Here is a 12059-nt window from a genome sequence, read left to right as displayed (position 1 = left end):
AATAATATAATTCCTAGCAAATAAATACATGGAGGATGGCAGGGCTGGTTAATTTATCACAACGTGTCACATGCACTGAAAATGGGCTAGTGAACTCGAGAGACTACATGATTGGACGCTGAGAAGGATTTCTGCACTGAGAAAAAACACGAAAAAGTGTTGTTTAAAAATAAAAAATAAAAAACATTGAATTGAAAGTGAGGGTATTGTATTGCAAACCACAACTGTTCAACCGCTTTCCGGGTCATCTGATGTTTGAGTCAATACAGGGGAAAGAGGCGGGAGCTACAGAAGTGACCAGGAAGCAACTATCTGCTTGAATACAATGTTGTAGTGCAAAGCGGTTCAATTTATTAGGTTTTGTCAGAAGTACACTTCATTTCCTCTTTAAAAGACAATGAAAGATTATCACGAATAGCTTTTCTTGACAGGAAATGATGTTTTTGCTCTTCCACGAATCAATATGTCATATTTTGGCTTCATGTCGATTGGTCACCTTCTGATAGTGACCCCTCAGTGCATCGCAGATTTTTAAATCTTGTAATACAGTGGGGCAAATAAGTATTTAGTCAACCACGAATTGTGCAAGTTATCCTACTTGAAAAGATTAGAGAGGCCTGTAATTGTCAACATAGGTAAACCTCAACCATGAGAGACAGAATATGAAAAAAAAAAACAGAAAATCACATTATTTGATTTTTAAAGAATTTATTTGCAAATCATGGTGGAAAATAAGTATTTGGTCAATACCAAAAGTTCATCTCAATACTTTGTTATGTACCCTTTGTTGACAATAACGGAGGCCAAACGTTTTCTGTAACAATTCACTCTTTGCTTGGTGTAAGGAAATCAACTGTGGGAGCAATTATTAGAAAATGGAAGACATACAAGACCACTGATAATCTCCCTCGATCTGGGGCTCCATGCAAGATCTCACCCCGTGGCGTCACAATGATAACAAGAACGGTGAGAAAAAAATCCCAGAACCACACGGGGGGACCTAGTGAATGACCTACAGAGAGCTGGGACCACAGTAACAAGGGCTACTATCAGTCAGTATCTGCGCCGTCAGGGACTCAAATCCTGCACTGCCAGACGTGTCCCCCTGCTGAAGCCAGTACACTTCCAGGCCTGTCTGCGGTTCTCTAGAGAACATTTGGATGATCCAGAAGAGGACTGGGAGAATGTGTTATGGTCAGATGAAACCAAAATATAACTTTTTGGTAGAAATACAGGTTCTCTTGTTGGGAGGAGAAAGAATACTGAATTGCATCCGAAGAACACCATACCCACTGTGAAGCATGGGGGTGGAAACATCATGCTTTGGGGCTGTTTTTCTACCACGGGACCAGGACGACTGATCTGTGTAAAGGAAAGAATGAATGGGGCCATGTATCGAGAGATTTTGAGTGAAAATCTCCTTCCGTCAGCAAGGGCATTGAAGATGAGACGTGGCTGAGTCTTTCAGCATGACAATGATCCCAAACACACAGCCAGGGCAACAAAGGAGTGGCTTCGTAAGAAGCATTTCAAGGTCCTGGAGTGGCCTAGCCAGTCTCCAGATCTCAACCCCATAGGAAATCTGTGGAGGGAGTTGAAAGTCCATGTTGCCCAATGACAGCCCCAAAACATCACTGCTCTAGAGGAGTTCTGCATGGAGGAATGGGCCAAAATACCAGCAACAGTGTGTGAAAAGCTTGTGAAGAGTTACAGAAAATGTTTGGCCTCCGTTATTGCCAACAAAGGGTACATAACACAGTATTGCGCTGAACTCATGGTATTGACCAAATACTTATTTTCCACCATGATTTGCAAATACATTATTTAAAAATCAAACAATGTGATTTTCTGTTTTTTTTTTTTCCACATTCTGTCTCTCATGGTTGAGGTTTACCCATGATGACAATTACAGGCCTCTAATATTTTCAAGTGGGAGAACTTGCACAATGCGTGGTTGACTAAATACTTATTTGCCCCACTGTAAGTATCTTGTTATGAGAATAAAAGAGTTCTAAAAACATATTTATGTACACTTTATTTACATCTACGTATACACTTTATTTACATCTACGTATAGATGTACACTTACACCCACACACCCACACACACCAATCATTTGAGAGAGTGAGAGAATGTACAGTATGTACAGTATGTATTATTTACATTATTTAGACATTATTTTATGTATGTTATTTATATTATTTATTCGCATGTTTCATACTATTTGTTGATGTTCGATTGATAACATGAATTTAAAAGGTTTTATATACACTTATTAATATAATATAGACACAAAAAAGTGTAAGTTAAAAATGGGGGTGACACTACTTTGCGCGGTTGGTTCTGGTCTCCATTAACAGCAATATGTGAGGGATCACTGTATCTGCTGGAATACTATGGTGGGATGCAAAGCGTTTTTGTAGATAGGTCAAGTTTTCAAGTTTTGTCTGACACACACTTCATTTCCTCATTAAAAGAGAAGTAAATAACATCACTGAACACTTTTTTCTTACGGGAAATTATGTTTTCGCAAGTGAGTCAGAAACCGTAGGCTATATTTTTTAAAGATCTGAATTGGATCTTTCCCAGATTGATATGTAGAATATATTCGTAGCGGATACATGGAACAATGACAATAAAAACAAGGATGTACTATTAATGATTGTACCTTTACATGTTCTGTATCTATACTGTAAAATGAATCTATGCAAAATCCTTCCTTCCATCTGAAAAGATCCGGTAAATATTAGTTCAAGTGCAACTGTAGTCAATAGTAGCCAATGAATGAAGAAGCTATTTGTATATTGACTTAAATCCATTTTGGCCGCCTCCAAAGCAACTTTTCTTAAACAGAGATTCTATCGAAGGAAATTGAAAGGCGCGGTGGAATGAGTGTGAAAAGTCTCCTTGTTTTCCGCACAAGCTGAACGGTCGCAGACACGATCCGCCATTCAGCTGCTGGAGAGTAGGAAAGGGAGGGTGGAGCGGAGTGGAACATTGGTGGTTCTGTTTCTTCCAGGACCATTTCTTAGCTTTTGGTTACATGACACTCATATTTCCATTGACACACAAGCACTTGTTGAGATTCGCCTCGTTCAAAATGGCGTCTTCAACTCTCAAAGTTGCGCACGTGGGTGGTTGTCGGCACGTACGTGTGAACCTGAGGTGCAAAGATGCTCACGCCGTGCTCCTTTATGACTCGTGAGTGTGTTTTGTACATATGCGCATGCGAGCATGTTCTGGACGTGGGAGTTGGTGAGATTTTTTGACGTGTTGTGATCGCACAGCGTTTTCGTTCGCTTGGTATGACGATATTGCCAGAGCTGCTGTCTCCCGCTGTCGCCCATTATGCTGCGGTCCCATCCCATGGTGCACTGCGTCCATTCAGGGTTCACAGCATGGATTGGTTGCTTTAAAGCGGCCAAAAAAAGTTGGCTGTGCAAGACTCATTCTGTCGTGTTGTCTGAATGCTGAATGACAAGCATTCATGCAGTAGTTATGCTTTTACTCACATATTGAGGTTAGTCAAATATAAGGTGAGTATTTTTAAGTAGGTTTTTATATTGTTGTTTTACTATTAATCTTATTTTTTTTCTATTAGAGTGGTGGTGCAAGTTTACATATAAAACAAACTATATAACCAATAACGTAATGTCAAACTCATGAAATTAACTCTTTCTGTGCTGTTGACGATGCAGACGTCCAATTACATAGTGTCCAATCATCCTTCTGCTGCGATTTAATAAGAGTTTGTCACTCCTACACATCATTTCCTTATAATTAATTCACTCCTCCTAGGCAAAATGGACTGGACGTCTAGCGATGGCTAGGGATGGGAATGGCGTACCGCACGCAGGCTATTTTTAGACCGTGACGTCGCATCGTAAAGCGGAAGTAAAGCCGAAGTGGAACATTATAGACCCGCCCTCGCTTAGACCCAACGTAAAAAGTGCTACTTTTCTCCGGTAATCTTTCAAAAATGAACATGCCGATCACGCATTGCTTTTTTGGAACTTGTAGAAACGACTCTAGACATTACGTCACATGAAGGATGTTTTCTTCATACATTTCCGGAAACCAAAAACTCGAGAGGAAAAAATGTGAAGACCGAATCAAATTGCGCGGACTTTAACACCAGCTCGGCGAATCCATTCACGTTTCATATGCAGTAAACATTATGTTGGGTTGGCATGGTCTTTCAGAGGACAAAGAGGTAAGCCATTTTTATATTTTTAACTTATTTTTTTAGCGTAACGTTGTGCCGTACTACTTCTGTCTGACAATGAATGACCTGAAAAGAATTACAATGGTATCTGACTGTCACTGTTACCTTTTCTGTTATATATATATATATATATAAAAAAAACTTTAGAAAGGGGGAAGAGTAAATAAATTATAGAATTAAGATGTGTTATCAATGAAAAAATTAAAAGTGTTCGTTGGCTGTCACTGAGTAGCATTTGCGATCGCTACACAAAGCTAACTAAATTACCCCCAAGAACAGTAAGAGACGTAGGACAACCAGAGGATATACAGTATAAGAAAGACGGGGCTGATGATAAAGGATAGCTTGTTGAAACAGGAGAATGTCATTGTCAGTCGCGTCGATAAAAAAGCTAAAGCTATGCTTAGGTCGGCTCGTTTTTTTCGTCTTTTTCAGCCTTCGACACTAAAGCCATCTCTTTAACTGAACATTTTTATGTTCTTCCACATCTTTGCCAGTGAATTTGGCACCAGGCACATAATTTTCGGAGAGAATTGGTAGGTTTAACTCAGTAAACATCTCCTTCGTACACGATTTCCATTAATTTCCTATTAGGGACAAACGGTGGTTTGTCCTTACTTAGCAACAGTAGCTAATGTCATGAATATTAATGAGCGGAAGTGACGTGTTGCTTGCGGTACGCCATTGATAAGATTTTTACGATTCCGAATCCATTATCGATATTTCTTAACTATTCGATTCTTTATCGATTCCCTCATCGATTCTAATTTGGACTAATGGACTGTATGAGGTTATGGGTTCAATATATTTTATGGTTCATTCGCCTCGGGGTGTCGGTTAGAACACAAGGAGCGGAGAGTGGAGTCGGTCTTTGGCACTTTTAATCCAACTTGGCAACAGGCACAACTATATACAGGCAATGGCACTTGATATAACAATCACTCAATGAGCAGATGAGAGTATGCGTGGAAAGATTGTAAAGCAGTCAATAACACACACACATGACTCGCACACTATAATGACACAAAGGTGGGGGGGGCGAGAGCGCGCGCGCACAACCTGGAAGCACGTTGCGTGCACGTGTGGTGATCTTGGCCATAAAAGTGGCGAAAACTAGGCACTTTAGACTCTTATGGATGTACAACATCATCTTAAGATGCTAAACTAACACATTCCCTCTTAACACAAATGTGCAACACGAATATAATGTAAACAACGCTCTCCTCAACGCAGCGAGAACGAGCAGGAGCAACCGGCCGACGTAACAGTAAAAACAAGAAACGGTCGCGCTGATAACGGCTCTAACTTATCATAAGACCTTTATGGCATGAAGAGGAAATACTTACATTCGTTCATGGACCCACACAGATTACTTCCTCTAACAGGTGGCCGTCCTCTGCTCGAAATGCGCACCCTACGCCTATTCTCGGTCCCAGAATACGCAGTGCCAGTGAAAATCTATGCAAATTCACCCGGCAACGACTCTCTCCAAATACCCCATATTGAGAGGTCTCTGCATGAGTCATCATGTAGCCGTGCTTGCCGAATCGAACGTGTGTAACATGTAAATTTTGAAACGTAAGTCGTGCTGGTTGGAATCGATAAGAGAATTGTTAGTTAGATTACCAAACGATTCCATGGAATCAGAACACACGGAATCAGTTCACGATTCCCATCCCTAACGATGGCAAACAACGAGTGCCCTATAAAGGGTTCAGCAATAGCGAATATTAAAACTACATTCCCACCAAAAAAATTTGTGGAGGCTTCTTCTGTGGGTGCTGCTGTTTCAGTTATTAGTGGAAAAAAGTAAGGTTGGAAAGACAATTATTTTTTCCAATTATCACTGTTGAAGGGTTCAGTTTTTTAATCTGTTAACAAAAATTGTGACACAGTTTAGGGCGCCTCAAAAGGTACTGCTGTTTTGGTCAACAACAGTTAACTGTGCCCATGAAGTGATGACATGCAAGGTTGCTGGATCGGAAAGTTCGTCTCGAGCACAATCACATTAAACCTGCCTATTGAAGATAAGATGTTTCCCTAATACAACTACATCCATCCATCCATCCATCCATCCATTATCTTCCGCATAGTCCAGGGTCGGGTCGCGGGGGCAGCAGCTTTAGCAGGGAAGCCCAGACTTCCCTCTCCCCAGCCATTTCAGCCAGCTCCTCCGGCGGGATTCCAAGGGGTTCCCAGGCCAGCCGAGGGACATAGTCTCAGCGTGTCCTGGGTCGTCCCCAGGGCCTCCCGCCGGTGGGACATGCCCAGAACACCTCTCCAGGGAGGCGTCCAGGAGGCATCCGGACCAGATGCCCGAGCCACCTCAACTGGCTCCTCTCAACGCGGATGAGTAGCGGCTCGACACCAAGCCCCTCCCGGATGACCGGGCTTCTCACCCTATCTCTAAGGGAGAGCCCGGACACCCTGCGGAGGAAACTCATTTCGGCCGCTTGTATCCAGGATCTACTACATCTCTTTTTAATTTTAACCACAAAAGGGGAACCATTGCTGTTTCGCAGATAAGCAACATGGAAGATGTAGTTCTTCTTTGAAAAGGTTCAAAATCATTGTATTATTTTCATTTCAATACGCACAATGATTGATTGATGATTCCACAGTGTATTCCATGAAAGTAGGATTGGAGATTGGTGTCAAAAGCAGATGGAAATCCACCTCTCACAAGGAAACGATTAAAAAACACCAAAATACAAAAAAGACAAACTGAAAAATTACAGTGCATGCATTTAGTTGTGTCATTTTTTTAATTATTTTTGGGAATTTGAAGAATATGCTGCTGCAATTACGCAACATAGCCCAACTTTAACGTCGAGACATGCTAAAGCTTATCCATCCTTCCTATATGGTTGCATTTTTTAAAAAGTAGTTTCCGCTGTTATAACTAATAAACAGAGAAACATTTGTGAGCATTTTTTTAAATGTCCATTTTCTGTTACTGATATTCTGTCAAGAGAAAGTGCAGCATTTCGTCAGGTATAGCCCAAATTCCATCAACCAGCCTCAAGTCTTCGAAAATAAACTGGCAACACTGATTACATGCGGTACTTTTTTTGGGGGGGGTAGCTTTGATTGAATCAATAGATGCTGCTGTTTTGGCAAGCAATAGGTTTAAAATGGGCTTGGTTTTTCACTCGCCAGTCTTTGAATTGATGACATATACTTACATGTTGTTATTTCTGTCATGGATAAAGAGGGAAGTGTTTTTCTTTTTTTCCAAGTGGATGACGCACTTGACTTACTTAGTGTATATAAAATGAGCTAATTACTTTATTTGCAGAAAAAAAAAAAAACGGAGCGGAGCGGAGGGCGTGTTTGAGGGAGACATTTTTGTCTCATGAATATTAGGAAAGAAAAAAGTTTTACTTTTTGACAATGATTATATGTACTGGTGCTCATGGGCATTGCCAGACATATTTTACTGTGGCACGTGCCTCATTATTGATCTGCAGTGCTGCAGAATTTATTTCACCAGTAAAAAAAAAAAAAAAAAAAAAAAGATACTTTGGAGTTTTAAGTCTACATAGCATGATCTCCAGAATGTGCCTATTTAATACGGCCATACTACTCTATTCACTCCATATACACAATCTGCACATGACTCATTCATACAGTAGGTTAATTTATGCACTTAACTTTGGCTATGATAGGCATATGAGTTGATACTTCCGCAAAGTACTTTCGGGAGATATGCTGCATTCAGGTGTATCGGGAGATATGAGTCCCCCAGTTGGAAAATCGTTCTGATGTGTTGTATAGTCATAATGCGGGATAAAAACATGGTTGCTACAAAGAAAGGTAGCCTATTTTAATGCTCCAACGATACATCACAAGTTGAGCGATTGTTAGGCGCTTTTTATAGACATCATGTAATAGAGAATCATATAGAGAATCTTTTTTTTTTTTAATTACTCCAACAACACGTGAATGCAGCATCACTATAACGGTGTGTGTGCCACTCATATAGTCGACGAGGCAAATTACATCTTCCCACCTGTTTTACAGGTTAGTGCCAGATAAACTGCCCATCCTTGTTGTTCGTTTTTACCTCTGTGTTAATGTTTGTATGGTTGGCTATTCCCATGAATTGTGAATTCAAATGGTTAAACATTACATTTTATAATATCAGGCAGTTAACTGCGATAAACTACTCTCGTCGTAAATTGAAGAAGCATATTCGTTGTCGTCTTTTAGCTAACTGGCTAAGACTACAATGACAATTAAATGCGATTTAAGTGAGAGGCTCTCACTCAAGAGCTTTGTCTAATATTGTGTTAATATGATGTGTGGTATTTGAACTGTATCAATACTGATGCTATTTATTGCTATTTGTTTATGTGACTAAAATGAATAAAAACAGTCAATGAATAAATTGTCTATTTTTGGGATATAACTTCTAACAACTTTGTATGTGTGCTCATCATAAATTCCAGCTGTTTTACAAGCATTTTATTTGTTAATGCAGTCCTGTAATCTGTAACAATATGTATGATTTATTATTTCTATTCTCATATGTATATATATATATATATATATATATATATATCTCCATATATTTGAATAATATAAGAATACTGTAATGTCACTGTTATATTTACAGTGCTACAGTATATCCCAACTTCTGTCCAGACAAAGTAGAGCAGCAGAGTGTAGGAAGAGGTAAAGATGGAAGTTGATGAGCATGAGGAGAGGTGAACTGACTGATGTCCCAATTTTAATTTTGAATACTGATGGCTGAAAATCAAAAAAACATTAGTTGTTTACCGAAACTTGTATTTTGGTTGATTACGTATAGTACATTAAAGCGCTATATTTTACTTTTTATGATAGATAAGTGCTAAAATGATAGATATGTGCTAAAAAAAAAAGAAAAAAAAGAAAAAGAATATTTGCTCGTCCACCAGTGCTCCACTGTGCCCCAGTATTGTATTATGTCTAGTGACGCCCCTGTTGGTGCTGCTCTTTTGGTCAGCAACTGACTTAAAGCTGCCTTTGCACTTATACAGTAATGTCTGTAAGTGAACACCACTGATTACATAGTCAGTGTAATACCCGGTTTTCCCCACTTCCCTTCCTGAGTAAATAGGGAGGTACAATATTTTTATTTAACTTCAGGTGATGGCAATGTTTGATTGAATCGATAGAAGCTGCTGTTTTGGCTAACAATTGGGTTGAAAGAGTCCATTGTTACCATTGGTTACATTACCATTACCATTGTTGAACTGATGACATACAGTTGTATGCAGTGTTGTTAATCTTACTTTAAAAAAGTAATTAATTACAGTTACAAATTACTTCTCCCAAAAAGTAATTGCATTAGTAACTCAGTTACCTGAATGTAAGAGTAATTAGTTACTTGGCAAAGTAACTAGTGATAATTTTCTTTTTTTTTTTTTTTTTTTTTTCTCTCTCAAAAAAAAAATAAATAAATAAATAAATAAAACAGGTCACACAATGTGAAGTTTAATGGGTTTTTGGGACAATTGGGCCTAGCCCAATTCTTTACCCTCCACTTATATAGACACAGGGGTATTGCGATAACTAGATAGTAACTTTTGCTATGTGTGGAAGTCATTTAATGTTGTGACTCAACCGTTAAAGTTGTTAAAATTGCTCCCGTTATTGCAATATTTTCATTCTGTCTACTTTCAACATGTGTAAGTTTTAAAACTGTTTCATCATTTAAAGATAGATTTAAGTCAAGATTTTGCCGATTTAGGAGCATTTTAGATAAAAAAAAGTTACTTAGGTTCGCTAGGAAGGTTGTCTACAACAGAGCCTTCCTGAGAGGTCTACTGCTTTAAGATGGCAGCTGTTTACTAACGCATGTAGTCCCTAAAACATGTTGCCAATGCAGCCGTGTTTGTCATTTGCATCTAGTCCTATAATATGTGATATCTACTGTATAATGTGGACGTAGTTTGTAGGCTATCGGCTTCAGTGAGGTAGTATTGGAGCACCTTGCATCGCGTTTGCAAAAGCGTCTTCCCCACTCCTGCTCTGCTCTCTCGTCTCCGTGAGTCCGTCTCTCTCAGACTTTTTTTATTCAACCAACTTAGTAACGCATAGTAACACACGCCTTCCCGCCTCAGTAACGGTAACGACGTTGCCAAGATGAGAAAAGTAGTTAATTAGATTACTCACTACTGAAAAAAATAACGCCGTTATATTCTAACACTGTTATTAACACCACTGGTTGTATGTATTGTTTTTCCTGACATGGAAAAAGAGGGAGCTGCTTTTTTTTCAAGTGGATGACGTACCTGATTTAGTGTATATAAAAATGAGCTAGTTGCTGTATTTACAATTAAAGAAGTAATAATTTAAAAAAAAAAAGCCCTGCGTCAGTTTGGCAATCAATTCAGGGTGTTTCCCGCCTCCACTGTAAACCTTAAGACATTAACAGAATTCGAAAATTATTATGTGAGAGATTCAACAGCAATATTTTAGTGATGGTTCCTAAGTGTTTTTCAGCATACCCCACAATTTAGCTATAAAATATTAAGACTTATTCAATTAAAATGGCATGAATCTTAACAGAGCTTGAAATTTTATAGCTTAGTCAACTATATAACGACATTTGACTGTTACGATATTAGGAGTTATGCACAACTTCAAATGTTTGGGATTACAGTATGCTTCTCATAGCAAGCTGGGATAGGCTTCGGCACTCCCACAACTCTCGTGGGGAGTTGAATCAATGATTTGGGGGGGGGGGGGGGGGGGGTTGTGTGTTGAGAAAAAGTCACTTATAGGTGCTGCTGTTTTGGTGAGCAAATGATATAGAAATGCTTCTGCACTTACTTATATAAAGTATGTATGTGAACAACACACATAACAACCAATGAACATGTTTTAGCACCAATGTCAGTGATAGACGTCTGATCTATTTGAACTGGGAGGGTTGGCAGCGACCGAATGCCAGCGTGCCCCAGTTCAAATCGATTGGACGTTTATCGCCGTCAATGGTAGCCAGTTAGGTAAAAAGATGACACTCGACTCGATAGATAAAGTGCCATAAACTTGGGCTAGGTCTATTACCTGGTCAATACTTCCACACTGTAACAGCACAAACATTTCTTTAAAAACATATTTCACATATTTCTCCTTTTGAAGTAGCTCTTTCACGTGTCATGTCACGCGTGTAGAAAAAGGTGCAAATTGCAAAACGCCCTCCTTCTGCTGAAAAAGCCGCTCCAAGTCAAGCGCAAAGACGTTTCCCGAGCAGCGCTTTTACCTTGGCCGAGCCCTGCGCGGACGAAGCCCAGGAGGAGGATGAGGAGGACGGCCGGCGTTGAGCACATCCACCGCCCGCGTCTGACTAGTCCACTTCTCCGCATGTCCACGGGAGCAACTCCTGTGTCAGTCCACGGAGAAGAGCAACAAAAATAAATATGTAAAAACAAAAATTAAAATTAAAAAAAAAAAATCACAAATGTTCCCAGGAAAAATACGCGAAATCAACAGCTTCTAATCCTGGAGTGGAGAAAAGATTTTAAAGTCGGGGCGGGGGAGGGGGGGCGCGGGAGAGAATGTTCCCTTCACGCGAGTCTGCGCGCGGCTGCTGCTCGCCTGGCTTGCAGCTCGCGTATCCACGCACGAGAGCGAATGAGTGAGCGAGTGAAATTAGAGAGAGAGAAAAGAGAGTGAGCGGAGTGGAGAAGAAGCAATGCCTCCGCCCTCTGCATGCAATTTCCTGCACTTAACACTTGCAATTAAGAATTCTTAACGATAAACCCATTTTAAAATAATGACACTACAATTAAACATGCCAGACTAACGTTAAAATGCTATAGAATTCACTTGTATCGCATAG

General features: G+C 39.7%; 1 protein-coding gene across 2 annotated transcripts in view; it reads right to left on the bottom strand.

Annotated features, from left to right (window-relative positions):
- Positions 1-11748, bottom strand: part of LOC130912928 (netrin receptor UNC5C-like) — a 404638-nt gene extending 392890 nt beyond the window's left edge. For both annotated transcript variants that reach the window (XM_057831087.1, XM_057831088.1), the window contains exon 1: positions 11481-11748. In XM_057831087.1, coding sequence (XP_057687070.1) covers positions 11481-11583 — 103 coding nt within the window. In that variant the 5' untranslated portion in view covers positions 11584-11748. The remainder of the gene's footprint in view (positions 1-11480) is intronic.
- Between the last annotated feature and the right edge of the window lie 311 nt (positions 11749-12059).

This window comes from Corythoichthys intestinalis, chromosome 3 (assembly GCF_030265065.1).
Source record: "Corythoichthys intestinalis isolate RoL2023-P3 chromosome 3, ASM3026506v1, whole genome shotgun sequence".
In the NCBI taxonomy this organism is placed as follows: Eukaryota; Metazoa; Chordata; class Actinopteri; order Syngnathiformes; family Syngnathidae; genus Corythoichthys; species Corythoichthys intestinalis.
This window is presented reverse-complemented; position numbering and strand designations above follow the sequence as displayed.